Source organism: Falco biarmicus, chromosome 3 (genome assembly GCF_023638135.1).
Source record: "Falco biarmicus isolate bFalBia1 chromosome 3, bFalBia1.pri, whole genome shotgun sequence".
Classification (NCBI taxonomy): Eukaryota; Metazoa; Chordata; class Aves; order Falconiformes; family Falconidae; genus Falco; species Falco biarmicus.
Genome location: NC_079290.1, coordinates 108,278,401 through 108,298,864, shown reverse-complemented (window position 1 = coordinate 108,298,864; position 20,464 = coordinate 108,278,401). Strand labels below are relative to the sequence as shown.

General features: G+C 42.6%; 1 protein-coding gene across 3 annotated transcripts in view; it reads right to left on the bottom strand.

Moving 5' to 3' along the window:
• Nucleotides 1-20,464, bottom strand: part of DVL1 (dishevelled segment polarity protein 1) — a 104,673-nt gene that overhangs the window by 58,541 nt on the left and 25,668 nt on the right. For all 3 annotated transcript variants that reach the window (XM_056333180.1, XM_056333181.1, XM_056333183.1), the window contains exon 2: nucleotides 8,555-8,624. In XM_056333180.1, coding sequence (XP_056189155.1) covers nucleotides 8,555-8,624 — 70 coding nt within the window. The remainder of the gene's footprint in view (nucleotides 1-8,554; nucleotides 8,625-20,464) is intronic.

Sequence of the window (20,464 nt, the reverse complement as noted above, 5' to 3'; positions counted from 1 at the left end):
CTTCTTTATAAGCTCTAAACATTACGGAAGAAGATACTATATTGTGCTAATACCCTTTTCGCTTTGGGTCAGATTTCAGACACAATATTGTGGTAATACCCTCTTCCCTTTGGGTCAGATTTCATGCACAGCTCTCTTATTTTCTCCTGTGCAATAATTCCATCTATCAACAGATGAATGAGTGTATATATATAATCTGTGGAGAAAAGAAACAGGTCCTGAAATCAGTTCATTTGATACAGAAAAAAATCAACCAAGCATCTGCATCTGCGGATTTTCATTCCCTGCTTCAGTTCTGTGCCAAAAGGCACCAATGCACTTTGCTGAAGATCATTTAACAATTCCGAAAGCTCCTGTGTTGCCTTGTGTGGTAGAAGACTAAATGGTTCTACCCAACAATGTTAATTGCAATTGCAAATGCAGCGTCTAAAAAGCTTACGTACAAACAGGACAAGTATTATCTGTTGGCACCCAGATAATAGAGAAGAAAAAAGAAAAAAAAAAAAAAGGGAAAGCTCACACAAGGCTATGACATCACTGCCAGCCAATAGGAAATATTCCCAGCAATAGGCATATTCCCAGCAGCCAGTCAGGGAATTGTTCCCAGATGTTGCAAAGCCTTCCTAAAAAACACAGATAACAGCCAGCCGACGTTGTGCAAACTGCTGGCAGAGGCCACTCCGCTGGCTCCGATCTGGCAGCAGCCACAAGCCTATTCTTTCCACATTCCCAGCTTCCACCAGGAGGCTGTTCCTGGACTGTGCAAAAAGAATAGAAAAACATTTTAAGCTTTTGCAAAAAGCCTGAAGGTAATGTATTCTCTCCCGTACAAGCTATTTTTCCAAATTGCCCTGTAAGGACCTGAACCTGAAAAAACAAAAATGCATTAATAATTTCACTCAGGTAAGCAGTCCCAAAGAACTCAAAACAAATTACCCTCTGAGAAAAATTGCAGCCTATGTTTTATGTGCGTGTGTTAGCAGAACAGGCACGTATATCAGCCATTTCCTGCAGAAGATGTGTTTGTGTAAATGCATTTACAGTAAGAACTACTAGATGAAGAACTCTGCCATACAATTAATGCTAGGTTGCATATTGTTGAAAAACCCAAAGGTCAACCACTGAAAAGGAATCAAGTAAGTAGTAGCCCTCTGTCCCAAATTACTTAGTTGTTAAAAAAAACCCAACGAAAACCAACAAATCCCCCCCACCAAAAAAACCCCAAACAAAACCCATCCCAAAATCAAAAGGACAAGATCTAAGATGCAGAGGAGAAAAACAAGCAGGACACAGGAGGGGTGGGGAGAAGCTTTATCTATAGCTAATTAGCAGCAGTAATTCTAATTCTAATGCTAATTCAAAACTAATCTAGCTGCACACTGAGTTCCCAGGGCAGCAAAAGTAAGCAACAACTAAAGACTTGCAGATCCTCCCTGAAAATTTTCCCCTATGGAAACCACTCCTGCATATGACACCAAGATCAAAGTTCCTACCTACAACAAATAGAAGGATTCAAATGTTATTAAAAAAGATGAAAATCTCAAATTTCTCAATGTCAGTCATCTTGTAAACTTCAAAGTAGCCACTGTATCAGTCAAGAGGGGAGTTGTGGGGGAAGAGACAGCTAAGCTGCATCGCGTGCACTTAATGTTCCAATTTTAAATCTGTCATCTCATTAGGAAATACACACATATACATTGCTGTAATTTATAGTGAGGATGACAATTACCACAGATGGTTTTGTGAAAGAATCCCAAGCCGTCTGCTACCAGCTGATGCACAGTTTATAAGGCAGGAGACAAAGTTCAGGCCCATCACCTTAAAAACCAGATAAGGACACAGCCCTGCCCCAAACACATTTTTTTGAAAAGGTAAAGACCAACTTTGCTAGCCCTGAAAGATATGTATGCAATTATCTGTTAAATTCCAGTGAATAGGATATTAAAGGGTTGGAAACTGTGAACAATTAACTTACAGTAAGATTTACATAAAACTCCTCCAGTAATTAGCAGCAAATAGAGGCAGATAAGCACTGCAATTTTATGGGTGTTAGTGTGGAAAAAGTAATTTGCAATTCCTAATGCAGGTCAGACACCGATGTTTCAGCTGATTGTTCAGCAGAGCGAACAGAAACCCCTGTCAACATCATCTGCAAAAGGTGCACCATATGATCGCGGAGAAAAGAGCTATAAACTGAATCCAAAGCAGTGGGATATGCATATAAATTTGGAAACAAGCTGATGGGTGAGAAGGGAGGAAAGAGTCTTTATGTCTTTTGAGGTAATGTATCTATCCATACCGCCTGCAACAATCTGTGCTCACTGTCTCTGCCTCAGCAGAAATAGATGGGTTTATAGTGCATTATGTCAGCAGAGCCTGTGAAGAGCCTGCGATGGTACAGCACTCACAAAAGGCTCTACAGAACTAATTATCTGAAACAATTTAAGCCACACATCTAAATTTTGCTTTGAGATCTTTGCAATAGCACCATTCCAACTATTAGAGACTTCACTACTGACACAGAGTGAACTGATACTTGGGTGTTAAGTTCCTGGGTTGGCATTAAGAAGAAAAACTATTTCACTGTTTATCATCAAACTGATGTTATTTCACCTAAGAAAGAAAGGCAAATTGAACTGGTTCTTCTAAAGAAAAGATGTTAGAAATGAAGGAGAGATTGTGTTCCAACTTGGAAAACCAAATTTGTCTTTAAAGGTAGACGAGAAACTGCCTTAGTCTGTCATTAAAGAGGATGATGCAAGTATCAGAAAAGCTACAGAACAAGCAGTGAATCCATTTGCAGGATAGCTGACATTGCAACGGACCTCTGGAGACACTCTAGTCCAACCACCCTGCTCAAAGGCAGCTAAAGCAAGTTGCTAAGGGCCTTGTTCAGTCAGGTTTTAGTTATCTCCAAGCATGAAGACTGCACATCTCTAGGCAGGCTGTGGTTTACCACCCTCCGAGTAAAAAAGGGGGTTTTATGTTTGAATGGAATTTCCTTTATTTCAATTTGTACCTATTGCCCCTTGTCATGTCACAAGCACTGTTGAGAAGAGTCTGACTCAGTCTTCTTTACTCTACCCATCAGGGACTGATACACATTGATAAGATTTCCCCAAGCCTTCTCTTCTTGAGGTTAAACAGCTCTCTCAGCTTCCCCTTGTATGCCAGATGCTTTTGTCCCTTAACCATCTGCAAGGTCCTTTGCTAGACTTGCTCCAGGGTGTCCAAGTCTCCCTTATTGTGGTGGGTTGACCTTGGCTGGACACCAGGTGCCCACCAAGTCGCTCCATCACTCCCCTCCTCAGCAGAACAGTGGGGTAGAAAATAAGATGGAAAAAAACCCCTTGTGGGTCAAGATACAGGGAGTTTAATGAAGCAATAGCAAAAGTCACATGCGCAGAAGCGAAGGAAAACAGAAGATGCTCTTCTCTACTTCCCATTAGTGGTGATGTTCAGCCCCTTCCCGGGAAGCAGGGCTTCAGCGTGCATAGCACTTGCTCTGTGAGACAAACGCCATAAATAACGAATGCCCCCCCTTCCTCCTCCTTTCTCTTAGCTTTTCTATCTGAGCAGGCGTCATACGGCGTGGGATATCCCGCTGGTCACTTTAGGTCAGCTGTCCTGGCTGTGTCCCCTCCCAAGACCTTGCCCCCCCCACCCCCAGCCTACTGCAGGGGGGAGGTTGGAGGGGCAGCCTGGGTGCTGTGCAAGCACACGCCGGCGCCTTGTCACCCCCTTCCTGCTGCCAGCACAGGCACAGCACTTTGAGGGTGCTGTGGGGCTCAGCCAGACCCAATACCTTGTTCTGAGGTGCACTAGAGCTGGATGCTGCCCTTCAGATGTGTCCTCAGCAGGGGCAGGATTAGCGCTGTCCCACTGCTGGTGATGCCCTTCCTGACGCAGCCTCAGGCGCTGCCCATCTTCTCTGCTGCAAAGGCCCTTTACTGGCTCACAGTCAACCTGCTGTCCACCAGGACCACCAGTTAGGTTCAAGAAAATAAAATGTTAACATTTTTTTAAAAGGCTACCTTCAACTTAAACCTGGTCATAATCTCATTTTACAAAACTAGCAAAAAGAAGATTTGAAGATGAAGCAATCAGACTATGACATATCTGCTGCCAGTTGCAGAAGACTTTCTACATGACCTTAAAGGGGAAAAAGAAACAAATGTAAAAAACTTCTGTGTCTCAGTTCCCACCCATAATGTGGAAAAAGCAAATAGTAAGAAATTACAAGATTGAGGTCTCTGATCAGCAGCTGTGTCTCCCACCGTGCACATGTGCAGTGCACAGCAAAAGAAGAAAGGAAGGAGCAGAGACATTGATCATGGTTGCAGCCTCCAAGCAAAACTGCAACGTGAAAAATAGAAATGGGTGGGAAGATTTGAAACAAGGTACAAATCCTTGGAGCAAGGATTCTGCATTCTTCTACATTTGGAAAGCAGCCAGCCACCTATACTGGAACAGGAATCACAATAAATTGAATTCATTCTTAAAGTGCATTTCAGAAATCATAACGTTTCTCTGAAATTAAAACACTTAAGTCACAGAATTAAAACATAACATTTAATTCATGTGCCTGTGTACATATATATATTCTTGTTCTGACCTTACTGTTCTTTACATTCTTCTATTTTTCAGCTGGAAAACAGAAAAGCCATATATTTCCATATTTCATATTATTTTAGAAGCTGGGAAAAGAGTTCAGCTCTCAAGTCGAGATCAAATGCCCTCGGGTTTTTAGTTGGGGGAGGGAAGGAGGAAGAGGTTACAGATTAGGGATGTAAAGAGGAATTAAATAATCCACATGCTTATTCATGTGGAATAGTTTGGGGTTGGGGGTTTGCTTTTATTTAAACTCCAAGAACACTGGCCCTTGTTGGAACAACCTGAGTCAGGCTGCACTGAAGAGCCTGAATAGCGTATGCAAGTCCAGAATGAATCATCGGTGCTTTAAATCACCAATGCAAAAGATACATTCTTTAACAAGGCTGCACAGATAAAAAACACTTCCCTGCTCCTGAATGCACTGGGAAGAAGAAACCCAAGTCAGGGATGCAGAAGGCAATCCACGTATCAGCCTGTTTGAATTAATTTATATCAGTTCAGCAGCATGGGAGAAAGGGGAAGAAACGGGGAGGGAATGACACCAAGGAGCAAATACAGTGCAAGTGCTACATACTGAGGAGGAAAGGGGTTCTCAGGATTAATTTGCTCTCCTGATAAGAGCTACTATTCATTTCTACCCCTTTGCTTTTAAAACAGATGCTGCTCTCACGCTATGGCAACATAAATGACATCTTCATAGCCTTTTTTTTTATCTGAGGCTTTCAGGATGCGCTCTTCAGCTTGTTATTTACACATGAAATCCCTTTTTGTACAATCTATTCCCATACTGTCAGAACACCATGCTATAGCCCACAGTAATCCTTGGACTGAAGACAAAAACCAGCACCGCCAACATTCATAGTACAAGCGTATCCTGAAAGTAGCAGATTCAGCAGCATTGAGCCCTTCAGCCATCTCCAGCCCCTCAAAGAAAAACGACCCTCATACCACACCGGTGGTCGTCAGCACGCATGTTCAGCCATGACTTGGAGAAGTTAACACCATCAGATGTTCAATTTCCACACAAAAATGGCCATAAGCCAACAACCTCATTAAGGAAGAACCTTGCGCTGTCCCCCACGGTACTAGGTGAACCATGAGTTCTCAAAGACTACAGCTGTTTCTTTAAACATTCATTTTACTCTCTAATGCCAGTGATTTTATTCTAGACAACGAGTACTGCTTTTACCAACCAATTTACTCCTCCACGGAGCACAACACATGGGGATCCTTCCTTCTTTGTGAAGGCAAGTAGGCAGATCCCTGTTGCGTTCATTTCTTTCCCTTGAGTGCAGTGGCTCACGTTGGCATCAGCATCACTTTGCTTTGAAACACTCACCAATTTTCAATTTTCAAATTTTCAAACCAAGGCGTTTAGTTGCCTAACACCCACTGCTGGGTGGAAATACATGGTGCAGTTTTACAAACAGCTTTGAAAGTCACACTGGTCATTAGACAGCTATTGTTGCCGAGTCAAAAGGTTGTGGCAGCAAAGACCAAAAGTAGGGTATGGAGGTCCTACAAAAAAAACCAAAAAAACCAACCAACCAAACAACAACAACAACAAGAAAAAGAGTAGCTTTTCCTTCTGCATTTTTCGGTGACAAAATTGCTAACTGTCAAGAAAGTACAGACTGAAGGGAGAACATTCTCCTAATTTTTAAGACCTCAATTCAATACAAAATCTGGTAAGTGCTTCTGTACGCATTTGGGTGTGTAGGAGGACTAAGGTTAAGTTCGTGCATTAAGAAAGCCATGTGTTTTCCTTGCCTAATACTAAGAACCTGTTGGGACTACACAGTTGCCAGAGTCTTGAGTGCCTTAAAATTGAAAGCAATCAACAGAGCAGAAAGAAGTGATAATAGTGTATGATACAGCTGAGCTCAATTCATCTGCCAGCCCCTGCCCTCACATAAGCAGTGTTTTCAGCTGCTTAGAACCCAGCAGGGGCTGTATTGGATGAACGCCAAGGCATCATTACTTTAGAATCAAACTGATATTTAAAAGATACATCACACTTTCCTTACACGACAATAGAACGCACTACTGTGGGCAATAGCATGCAATCAATATACCGTATTTGATTTTCTACTGAAAGCACCCATAATCCTGTCTGCAAGAAGCCAGGCTTAGAAACTATAAGCTACCCAGCATGATTATATGCAAGGCCCAGACAGGTTTCTTCATCCTGTATAACTTCAGTGACTGGGATACTGAAATATTTTAGGGGTACCGACTGTAAACGTATAAGCAAAATCTTCAACTCCTAAAATCATCATAGGACTGGAAAAATAGATGGAGACAAGGAAGTTCATTCCAGCTGAGAATCCTAAGTAGCCCCAGTTGTCCTAACCGTGCAGTTGGAGAAAACTCCTGTAAACCTAAACTACTCTGACTTCCCTGCTTATCTTTATCCTACCAGAAATAAGAAGACTGCAAACATATATCCAAATGTACATCCAATGCTGAAAGGTTGTCCAATATCTCTAGTTACCTCAGCAAAGTTCTATTTGTGGCACTACGGTTTCTAACCCTACTTGCATCACTTGTTGAAGCCAAGCCCTTAACAAAAAAACACTTCATACTTGAGACAAACTTGAGTTTTGAGGAAAACAAAAAATTCTCCTTGTCCTTTGTTGTGTTCCTGATACACAAGATTGTATGGTCAGCTTGAAAGAGGATATTAAAATCACAGACTATGTTCCAAATGCTTTTTTGGTGTTAAAATCTAAAATACTAGTGCCCTCTTTTCTGCTTAAAGTTGCAGCACTTTAACCAATCTTGACAGGTAAACCTCCTATCCTCAGACGGAGAAATACGTTCACCAAACGGCCAAACACCAACTTCACCTGCATGTTTATCTGTGCCCCAAACATAATCGGAAGGTGGGAATTCCTGTATTTCACACAGTAACCCTGGGGAGCCACAGACTTTTATTGCACCTCCATTAAGTAGACCACAATGTGGCTAAGGAACTGTGCATGTGGAGAAGCGAGCACCTATTACAGGTGACAAATTCATGGCATACTGGAGAAATGAACACGTTAAAAACAGGCAAGAGAAAGAATAAGGGAGATGCGATCTGCTGAGCAGCACTCTAACTGGGATGAACAGCTAGATCACTGACTTCCTCCATAACTGGACAAATTACAACCCAAATTGCTCTGCTCTGCTTATTTCTCCAAGGCTATAAATTTTTCTGTCTTCTTACTGAATGTTGAGCTCAGAGATTTAAACCTCATTTAAACCTTCCAGACACTAACACAATACTGATACAGTGAAATTCAAATAACATAACCAAAATCCCCTCCAATATCACGTTTAGCTGTTTTTCAATAAGTTGTTTTGGCTATTTAAGTATTAAAACTCAATGATTCGGCAGAAGCCTGATTATTAAATGTGTAACGCAGACAAATGTGTGCTTCTACTCGCCTACCAACAGCAAGCTGGCTCTTACGTTTAACCTTAAATTGTGGGACAATTTCTTTTAAACAAGGATTAGAGCTTGGCTCTTACTGGTTTCCACAAAAGGTAAGCAAAAAAAAAAAAAAAAAAGAAAAAAAGAAATGCTTTTAGAAAAAAGGTAAGAAGAAAAAAAAAAAGAAATACTTTTAGAAGTCTAGGCTTATTTTGTGAGGTTTTACAGCATTATTTCAGAGCCCTCTGAGATTCAGTAATGCTTAGGAAAGGAAGAGACACAAGAGTGGGAAAGAAGAGGACACAACATGTTACTAATATTAAAGGTTTCATGTTAAAACCACTTTTTCAGCCCTGCACACACATTTGTGAACCTCACTCTCATTTTTAAAATAGATGTAATTGCTTCCACGCAATTTGAGATTCAAGACACTTCTAAAAATCAGGATCCGTGTATTGACCACCCTGCTACTGCACCCACCGTATCAAACAACACAGCGTACAGACACATTAGCCAACATACCCAGGACACCACTCTTCCGTTGAAGCAAGGTAGCTTTGCATTGTCGTCCGAGATCTCCTCCTTTACCACCCTGGAAAGAAAAAAAAACACAATAGGAAGAAAATCAAGAGTTTGAAATTACATCAGATCAGAAGGGACAATGGGTTTCTTAAATGCTCCAGGAAAAATACAAATTTTCACTAAAACATTGGTATCGGCAGGTCTTCAATCTTTAAAGAATACATGACTCTCAGAACAAAAGAAGAAAGCAAAAATAAAGGGGAGAACAGTACCTTTCCAGACAACCATTCCAAATTGGTAGGCACAAAAGTAATTACAAGCATTTTTCCCACTTCGGAGTCTTCCATCTCACCACAATCTTTAAAGATCTGATGGTGATTAAAATCCCACTGTGCTGTGCAGTCTTGTGACCCCAGGTGACAAGTTAAGGCCACTCTGGCAGCAAAGAAAGGGCTAATCCCCCAATTTCCTAGAGTGGATTCGGAGCCCAACTCACCACCTTCGCTGCAAGGCACGGAAGGACTTGTGGTCAGGCTTCGTACCGAACACCATACTGAACTCACCTCCCATACATCGGACGGGCATCACAAGCTCCTTCGTTAACTCAAGCTCTCTTCCCACTCTCGCCAGCCAGACCCCCCTCCCCCTGCCTTGCTCCCTGTACATCCCTCCTTTTGCTCCAAGATGGTTTCAAAACGGTGAAGCGTAGCCCAGGGGAAGAGCTGATGTGGTCAAACACGGAGGTGCAGCTGTGCCTTGGAGTTCCCTCACCTACCCCGCTCCCTTCTAAACAGATGTAATGCCCATATAGCATTCAGCTCGGAGCTGTTCCAAAGGCTTAATCCAGAACCCAAACTCTTACAACAAAGGAGAATAAAACCAGCCATTTGTTTTACCAGCGTAAGGTTCTTCACAAGGTTTTCAGTTCTGAAGACACTCGCTGTGCTTCAGTGTCTCAGAACCAGCATTTATTTCAACAGTTTGGCCGGAGCTGAATATAAACAACACAACTACTGAGAAAACAGAAATGTTTCCATTTCATCAGACTTAATTCCAAGCTTCCAATTCAGCAGCAACTAAAGTTACTTCAAATGCTTCTGTTCTTCTAACTACCACAGTAACCAACATGGCCCCCATTTAACAACCTTATAGTCATTAAATTAGCCAGGCACAACCACATACATATATATTTATAGCCACAAAAAGATATTCTGAATTCTTCCCACAATCCAGTGCTCACTCACCCTCCTGGAAAGTAAAGTAATGATGTTTTAAGTCAGCAAGGTTTTTATCAGGTCTGCTGGAGGCAGTCAGGCTCCAGCTACCCTGTAACCCCTGGACCACGTAGCTGGCAGAGCTGGACCCGCTGGAGGCGGCCTCTCTCCATCCCATCCAGGATCTGGAAACAGCGGTGCTGTTGGCTACACTGGAGTCACTTTGGATTCATCCAGATGAAAAGAGCAGGTTCAACACCAGCTAGTGGTTCAGTACTACAGGGGGTACCCTCTTTGCAACAAGCCCCCAGTGAGCAGCTTCTAACTCTACAAACCAGTGGCAAATGTCATCCTTCAGCAGGATGATTTACACCGTGGGGTTTAGGAGTGCTGTTTTAGGCTGGAGGGCTCCAACCTGAAGCAGCAAAGATTAAGAAAACCCTGCATTTGCATCACCTTCCTTAACAAACCTCCCTCATTTATGCAAGGCCATGATCTCTCAGACGGTGGTTTTTTGTTTTTGGAGAAGAATTAGACATTGCTGGTGGCTTCTGAAGAGACCGTCAAATGAGAAATTTTAAAAGAATCACCATTTCAGAACCCAGTCTGAGCAGTGCTTCAGTTTTAACATGTGCTTTATTACTTAATTTAAAACCAGAATCATTGAACTCTGCTAATTCTGAAATCCTGATTGGTAAAACAGGATTTAAAAAAAAAAATTTAAAAAAAAAATGGATTTGGTAAAACAGCTGGGCTGCTTTCACTGTTAATATTAAAAAGTTTCAATGTAATATGGCAGAGTTCCGAATCAGTGCTATAATGGATTCTCTCTTGATGATGACCCACAAGACAGGACAGAAAGGGTCCATGTTATCTACTACAACACTAGGTCTGGTTATCTCTAGGAAGGAGATACGGATGAAATGCAGGGCAGTTAGCTCCCCATTTGGCTTCGTAAGAACAACATCACTTCAAACATTACGCAGGACTCTCTTCTCATCCTCTCACTCCCCCAATAGGACACAAATCACTTCTGCCTAGAAAGCAGACCTTAAGGCACAAGCTTCCTTTCAAGCCTTTTTTTTGATTTTTTTTTTTTTTTTTTTTGAATCTGCAAATTGGAGCAAACTCTAAACGCAGCATCTGGCAGAAGCAAGGCAGCCCCAGGCAGGGCAGCACAGAAAATCCCACACTATACCACACACCCTGTACAGCAATTATTGAAACCTGAAGCCCTGTGCAAACATCTCTTCAAATGCTACTGCTGCCTTCCTTGTAGCAAGATTCTTGTGGATTCTTCTAATCCTACAAGTAAGTGCTCAAATAGGGCTAAAATACAAGCACTCAAATGCAGGATGTGTCAAATTCCCATTTCAGGCAGCCTCATGTACAGAAATACTCCAAGACAACACAGCAAGCTTACAGGACATTTCAATCCACTTTAATCTCTTATTTCAAGAGAGAAGTAGTCCTGGTCTTGCCAGAGTTTACCTTAATTCACTTAATCCATAGTGCTCTATTTATCAGACTTACAGGAACAGCATCAACGCCCATGGCTTCCTGTAAATGCAGAGCTCTCCCATTTCTACCTAGATCCAAATAAACTATGGCTTTATGACAGCCAAGACCAACAGAGTACTTCTGCTAAGTCCTGGGAGTCACTTGTCCAAGAAAGGGTTTGCTTCACGATCCTAAAGAGCCTGAGATACTCACAAAGGTGGCTGCCCAGGTCAGGGACCATCGGCTGGGTTTTCCCTTGGGTTTTGGTTTTTCTTAATGTACAGCTTGAAGGAACCGAGCTAACTAATAGAAAGTCACTCAACTGCAAAATCGCCAGGTTTGTTCTTAAGTGTAAAGCTTTACTACTACATATTGATGTGAATATTCAAGACATTCTTTTTGTTACCTAAGGGCTCCAACCAAAACTGGGAACCTTTTGACCAAGGCACTGTACAAACAAACAGGAAAGCTCTAAGTTTGTCTAACTATGGGCAGCGAGGAGCATGGTGCCGTGTTTATACCAAATCAGACAGTAGATCCATAGCAGAAATAGATTTCTGGCCTCAATGTCCCTATGCAGAACAGGGACGATTTGTTTTTGACAACCCCTAAGCTTTAAAAAAGCCAACCTGAAGTCTAGTCAAACTCAATGAAAATTTGTGGTTCCACAACCACATTTTCCTTTATTTATGTTTTTGTCTTCCTTGTTGCTGTGTAAAAAACAACCACAATAGCCACAAAGCAACTGACTATGCATGAAACAGTGTCATATTATGAGGGGGGAAAAAACAGTTAGGAAGGAGAAAGCAAATGGATAAAGAGTTTCTTTCCATCCTACTTTTGGAAAACTAGAAATAAATGACACCAGCACTAATACCGGCATTTGCACACTTTAAACCATTTTTTAAAGAAGGAATTAACATCCATTTCTTTCTCCACATTTATTTGCATTGTTAATGGCTAGCTGTACAATATTGAGCAGCCTTCACCCCTTTCCTATTATTGGAAAGAAAAACGTTTTAAAATATTCATTTAACTCCTAATGCATCTGTCCTCCCTTCACATTTTGGCAACAGGAAACAGATCACATGATTTCATTATCGTTTTCAGTCATTTATACCTAGACTCTACAGAGACAATTAAAAGTAAACACCATTGAAATCAACAGATACCCAGTGCCTCAGAAACCTTTCACAATTCACTGAAGCTCTCAGACCTGTAATTCTGGAGCTGCAAACTCTGTGCGCAGACAGAGGATTTCAACATCTGCTTGGATCTCCAGCCCCAGTGGATTGACTCAAATTCAAACATTATCATATGTGTTTCATAGAGTCCTGGAGAGAACACTCACTCAGCAAAGATCCAATGGTAGAATCAGGAAATAAAGATGCTGTATTAATTTTATCTTGACAGCTGCATGTTTTAAATGACAGTATCTTCCCACCCAACAAGGAAATGCCGCTTACTGCGCCCCAGAAATATATGCAGAAGTTCTGCACCAAGCTCTAAGATTTAGGCAAAGGTCAAGCACTAAAACCACAGTGATTGTGGGTTTCTCTCCAGAAAAGACTGGGGGGTGGGGGGTGGGGGTTTGTCTTTCTAAAACTGACATATGTGGTGGCAGTCAGGATACCCCTGCAATACCGCACAGACTGGTTCAGTTGTCCTCGTGATGGAAAACGAGCACGCTGAAGTCACCCCTTACAAAACAACGTGCTATCACAGCATTAGCCTTCTGCTGCAGCTAAAGGGAACAACTTCCAGATCTGTTGCAACTTGAACTACTAAATATAGCCTTGAGCTATGAGGCAGGAGAATGACAAGACTGTAATTCCCAGCTTGCTTTGGGTAGCAATCAACAGTGCCAAGAACATCAAAGACAGCAGCAGCCACTAATTTCAAATATCACTGTTTTACAAATCATTATTTGTAGTAAAGAGGCAGCTCCTTTCAATTCCCAGGAAAGATAAGCAATGGAGAGAAGGCAAGAAAGGAAGATGAATGGTTGCAGCCATATCCTTTTGTCTGAGGACAACTTTGTATTCCAGAAGACATCTTTTGCTCTACAAGAACTTAGAACCCGTGCCGTTATCTGCTTTTGGAACACACACGGTCCATTAGGAACTAATATACACAGCAGCTTAAACCCAGGGTGTTAAGGCCCTAAGTAATGGGTTCACAACCTAGACACAGCCCAAGCCAGCACGGCAAAGAAGAAGAGGTGATGTATTTGATCTGGCAGAGACAACCTGCTGAGGTGAATACTGGTACTGGATGCGGTTCGTCGTGGAGATATGACACCAGTGCTCTCAAACACAATCATTTTTGTTTTGTCGTTGATAATAACTGACTTGCCGTTTGATAATAAAACCAAAGATCATCATACCAAGGAACACATCCCCTGCTCTCACAGAGTTAAAGCTTCCCTTCGGAAAAGGGGCTGTTTGTTTCCCAGGTCACATCCTGCCTCCTGGCAGCACTGTGCCTCTGGAATTGCTGGCAAGGTTGGAACGCACGCAGTCTCTACCCCAGGATGCACAAATCTCCTGTTCAGCCTAGGTTATGAGCCACTTCAGGTCAGAGAGAAGAGAGCAAATAAACATCTATCCACAAAGCCGTTTACAAAGCTACCACTCCATGCACAGCAAACAGTAACAGAACAAACCGGTCATCTCCAGACAACTTGGGGTGCAAGACCTACCAGCAGCAGGTCTACCCAGTACTGCCCTGCTGTGTTCCAGCTGCTGTGTTCCAGCTGTACACAATTCTCCTTTGCAAAGGGGAGGGAGGGCAGGCTCTGCCAGCACACCGACAATTCAGCTAGATCATTTTTCTTAAACATCTAGAGTCTTGTAACGTTTTCCTCGTCACCATACTCCAGGAAAATCTTGATGCACAAGATACTAGATCCTTTAGTCCACCCTTCAAATGCATCTACCAGGTAAAAGGAAGGTAAAAGAAAACCACTGGGGAACAACTCACCCAAGATCACACAGTATGTCAGCGACAGATCATGAAAAAGCCCCCACGCTCTTGAACACCCCCAAGCACCTGCTCTACATTGTCAGCAAGCTCCCCACTATCAAATCTCACATCAATACAGTCTTCACTTAGAAAGAGAATGTGCATAAAAGGGTGTAGATGTGCGGGGAAGGGGAGGGGGCAATAGCTCTCAGAAGCTCACATCCTCTGGCTTATTTGACTTAGAGGAGATTTAAGAACTAATTACTAAATGAAACAATCGCTGCTGGTAACAGCCCCTCCTTCCTCTCACTTCCTGGAATTGTGTCCGGATCCTCTGACTTTGCTACCACCCTACTCTGCACAAATAGGTATTTGTGCATTTACCGAAACGAGTCATTCTCACCCTCTCACACCTCACCTGCTTCTAGGATAGGTTTACACTCCTGGTTACCCTCCCAGCATCCTCACTTCTTGAGTTTCCTCCAAAGAGGATTTTAGTCTGAAATCCAAGGATTGCTTAGGCTTACCCTTGCTCTCATCCCTCTGCCAAGCTGTCTGCTGCCTCAAAATACATGCTGACTCCATATTAAGAATACCAAGTGAACCCCGCAAACCTCTAATGACTCTCTGATTCATAAGCATTTAGGCAATTGGAAATTAAACACTGGGTTTGATAGTATTGCATACACTTGCATTTTGATTGCATCATGCATGCCCGTGAGAGACCTAATCTCCAGAATTAGCTAGATTTTTTTCTTTCTACTCAGAAAAATGAGGTTAACAAGGAAATTCTCCTTTGCTTGCTTCGCCAGTTGCAAGCCCAATCTGGTTGTTACGGCAGTGTGGCCCCTACAAATTTCTTTCTAAGTTAATGTGTACCATGCCACAAAGTGCGCATCCTAATAAACTTTAGCACCAGATCAATTCTACCTTGTCACTGCGATTATAATCAAGTCTTTTCTTAATTCTTTCTTATTGTCCTTTATTGATGGGAGAAGGGGAAGAGAAGCTTCATTCATTACTTTTTATAAGTTGCTTGGAGATCCTTAGAGAGAAAGCGAAGTAATTAAGCCATTTGTTCTAAACACATCTCCAATGACCCCCATCACCACAAAGGCACGTAAGAGATTATTCAGATGTTAGTTTTGATTCATACTCATGTAAGTTGGAAGAGAAATCCAAGGGTCATCCAGTCCAACCTCCTGCTCCCAGCGGGTTTAGGTTGCTCAGGGCCATGCCCAGTCAAGTGCTGAGTATCTCCAAAGATGGAGCTTCCACAACATCTTTAGGCAACTTGAATCTACTTATGCATCAGCAGTTTTCCAAAGCGCTGTTTAAATTTGTAGACCCGTATGTAATCATAATTGCGACTACTCAATTGGAATCCAAGGCTGCAGCTCTATAAATAGCCTTTCTGAAGCTATTAACATTTCAGTTTGAATCTCCAATGCAGAATTAAATCTTCAGGCTTTTTGTAGCTGAGGTCACAACACCGAGAGCCTTTAGCCACCCTTCCAACTCAGAGAAAAGAATGAAAACAAAGCCACCCACTGAATTTACAGGTGAGGCTTGGCTAGGATATACTGTTTATTCTGGAAATAAAGGGGAGAGGAGGAGAGAATCTTTTTGCTGAGCAGATAAACACTGTAATGCAGTGCAGCATAGAAGGGCTCTGCTCAACACAAAAGATCCGCAGCCTTCTGTGATGCATGAAAGCCTCAGATCTCGTCTGCACCCCACTGAGCTAGCGCGCAGGAGCCGCCGTTGCAGCGTTCTGAGGCAGACCTGCAGTGCTTCTCAACAGAAGGCTCATGCCAATCACTCCTCAAAATACCACAGAGCCCGAGCGCAACCAGCATTCTCCTTTTTAGGTTGTTATTCATAAACACCACTGACAATGCTTCGCCCTTCCATGTAGGCGCTTGTGTATGCCAGCTCCCACATAAACCTGTCAAAAATGAACATCAACACGCTACCCACAATTATGATATAAATGACACACCCAAGTGTGGAACAAAAGCCTCTTCGAAACAGTCTCCAAACAAAGATACCTAACTTTGACGCACGTGAGAGCTCTCCCAACAAACCAGCTGAGCAGTGGCTCCGCGTGACCAGCTACACCAGTTCAATATCCCTCCTGCATAAAAGCCATTTACTAAAGTCACCTTGGGGTTGACCTTCTGTCCTTCCACCACGCTCACTAGCTCCTTCTTACAGGTTCTATAGAAATTGTAGCTAGAAACTATGTGCAATGGGTATCAGGGAAGTCACCTCTTCCTGCACAGGTAACAAATGCATTAAGAAACTCTCTTTTTCTTCATTTATGTAATTAGCTGCTACTGTGTCTCGTGTTGTTCTTAACGCTTTTAGAAATCTAAACATGCGGTCTTAGCGATTCTGCCTGCAATTAACAGTCAATGGATTCATGTATTTACACACCAGTTATCCTCTGCCACATCTGATCTTCATCATCACCACACTAAACACTTTTGCCCACATCACTGCCTCTTCCCTGTTTTCTCCACCCCACCTTTATTCCTGCAGGCACATCCAGCTGTTTGTCATGCCAGCCTTCTAGAATAGTACGGATAATTCCTCATCTTTCAGGAGAACTGCAGGATACCGGAAAAGTTTTGGCACTTGGGTCCTGTACCAAACTTAAACACACGAATGAAGTAGGCACTGCTGCATTCTCTAAGAGAGAATCGTCCTGCCTCTGCCCTGCATCTCAAACATAAAGCTTCACTTTCTATAGCAGAGTTGGAACTCAGGACAACTAAATTTCTTTAGGCTCCACTCTGCCACCAACCCGCTGCATGACCTTGAGGAGGTCACTTGGACTATTACACTCCCTCTTACTACAAGAAAATTATGGGACCTTCGTGTTTAAAAGTTAAGGTAGTCATTTGAGCAGCAAAAAAACCTACTTGATTAGAGAAATCCAGAGTTCTGCTTAAGCAAGATCCCTGCACATGAATTAAAAAAGAATAACGGGAGTATGGGAGGGAGGGAGGAAAGCAGAGATTACTTGCATTACAGCTGCCTCCAACTCGAACAGGGGAATTTTGAGCTACAGCCATCCAGTTTAGCCATCTGCATCACACTCAAAGCACTTTCCAAGGCCTAACAGTCGTTACAAAGTGCCAACGGTCTGACACAGTGACTCATACTAAAAGGTTCTGCGTGTTTTGAACCAACTGGTACTTGGGCTCCCAGCCCAGAACTGTCTCATCCTTCCATTTCAGTCAAGTGCAGCACAACAGGGACTTGTGCTAGGCTACAGACCCCTGCCAGAACTCCTGCCCATTTTCTCAAAAGGGTCTCCAAATACAGCGGACTTTGTAGCCTCTACGAGGAAAGGCTTCCAACTAAGTATTTTAAAATATTTATGACTGTTACAGAGCAATGGCATATAGGGAATACAATTTGCTTCTCTTTAATTAACAATATTTCAGTGGTTGTGCAGATTGTGCACGAGGTATGAAAATCCCTCTAAAATACAAGCATTTATGGCATTATACGTTGGTATCTACAGAAATTAGTCTATTTTTATATTAGCACAGATAGCCCCAATTGTCCATAGTGTTATCCTCCACTCCATGACCAGCTAACTTAGCAGAAAAAAAAGCTTACTCTTAATTATGTGCACAGAGAAGTCAAGCAAACGGTTCACTTCTGGAGTCCTAAGGCCGTACCGTTTGTTTTCATCAATACCGTCTACTCCCTCGGAAAGGGTCTGGAACAGAACTGGCCAAACTGCCCACAACAAGCAAAGCGTTTTAGCCTCACTAACAGTCTTCTATCTTTTCTATTATTTCCCTTTTTCCTCTACTCTCCATGTTATTTAGTAAATTATTTATGTGACTATATTATAATCTCACAGTTGTTAATGAATCTATTCTTGCAACTGTCCCAAAGGAGAGACACATATCATCTCCTCTGCCGTAAAGACAAGGAAGCCACAATAGGGAGGGACAGGTCAGCATAATTATGACCTGAACCCAGATTTCCAAGTCCCAGTCCAATGTCTTTAGTTATAACACAATAAATATTAACAAGCCACCATAAAATGAAATAGTTCTTGAAAACCTAGGAAAAATACTGTAAAAGAGAGGCTACTGCCAGCAGCAAGTTGGTTGTGGAATGCCCATTTGAAACAGCTGGCTCTGATTTTGCTTTCCCCAGGGTGCAATTATCTTCAAAACTCCAGCACAGGACACTCTCAAAATAGCACTTAGAGATGACATTCGCACAAAGTCGAGGCAGAGATGCAGCCTGTTGAAAATCTAAGCCTCTGCAGGCTGAAGTCAGGTCATGACCTTGCACACTGAGAGCTACATACCGATTCATTGAGATGTTGCGGTTTCTAATACACACTCCAAGTGCCTTTCTCCAAGCCAGTTCTGAAGCTGAGAACTGAAAGGCAAGGTTCACGATGCTTTTAGCTGATCCTGAACAGCTCGCAGCCCCATTGATAAACAGCAAGAGAGGCCGCATGATTTGTAAGTTTATTAGCCACTCCACCTACTGTATGCTACCAATAAGATCCGTATTTTTGTGCAAAGAGAACACTGATTTTGATAACACAGCCTCCCTCAGTACAAACAGACTCTCACAGTACGTCCTTTCAGCTATGCTTCCAGTCCTTTTGAAGTTACTTGGGAAGCATGAAGAGCTCCATGAACGCCCAAGGTTTTAAATCATCCTTAAGGATGTTTTGGGTAATGTAACTCTAATTCATCAACAGGCAAAAAGCATCGCTTTGCAGCCACTATTCTTGGACCTCCAGCCAGAAGTGAGGATGCCTCAGCTTCAGCCTCAAATCCATCTGCTCAATATCAAAACGGACAAAGAAGCATTTCAGGCTCCTAAATCCAAGTAGTTTTAACACCGCAAGCTGAAGGAGTGACAACAGCAGCAATAGTTACACAAGCTTCACTACAGTCCACAGATTACACTAGGGACTCCAGTACCTCCTCTGGCTGCCAGACCACGCTTGAAGCCAAGGCTGCCACAAATTATTTTGAGGACTTCCCATACTAACAGGATTCTAATTAAGACCGATACACTCTTCCCTATCACACATCCAAAATGGCATGCAGACCCCACCTCTCATCTCAGAGTTTGCACCTATAGAAAACTCTTCAGGCAGAAAGGGTGGACTGAATGCACGGAAGGATGAGTGACAGCAGGAGACACGAACTAGAGCCAGATGCAGCAGCACAGCTCTGTCACTGCTGACAAACCGATTTCAGTAGCTGAATTGAGGGCTGGTTACCAGGTCACTCCAGGGAATCGCTGCACCCAGTGCCAATAGCTGCTGAGGTTACAAAAGCGTGCAACCCAAGCAGACACTGACATAAAGATATCTGACAAGTTGAGTAGCAAGAAGGACCTGCGTGGAAAGGTAACAATTTCAGAATAAGGTTGGAATTATAGGACAACGCACCTACACACCCAGCAGAAAGAGTCCAAAAGAATTGCATTGGGGCACTGCAGTCCACTCAGGAGTCTCATACAATGTGTTTTCTAGCAAATGACAGCCTCAAATTCCCAACACTAACTTTTGAAGGTGTAATTCACTGCTGGGCAAAACAAAAGCACAATCACAACGTTCCACCTGACCTGGTCTTAAATAGTGTATCAGCTTCAGCACAGGGATGGATCTGACTTAGGCAGGGCTAAACTGACAAAGGAGGATAATTCGGAGGAAGGATACAGTAAATACTTCAGAAGGATGTTATGAAAATATGAGTGATATCCAGACCACTGTGTTATAGATCCTTTTCCAAAATGCCAGATGATTATTATGCAACAATCCATTATTCTTATTCATAATATTGACCATCAATAAGAACTGAGCCCACAGACAGCAGATGTCTCTTATCTTTGTGTATTTGCACACATTTCACAATGGCCAAGTGCCCAGGCAGTTATTTTTGCCCTGAGTTAGGACCTTGTTCCACAGCAAGACTTAACAGTCAATTTGCAACTTGTAAGCTCTTCAGGGTCTGAGTATCTTCTGTGGAAAGGCTGATATTCACACACATCACACTGCAGCCACAGAAAGAAGGGACTGCAAGAACAGCCCTTGTTTCTCTGCAACTGAAATAACATGCAGAGAGACAAGACCCCAATACCATCATGTGCCTGCATCTATGAGAGCGAATAAATGAGGCAACTAATGCTAGACAGCATACTGAGGTTTTGTGCTGAGGCAAACCAAAGTCAC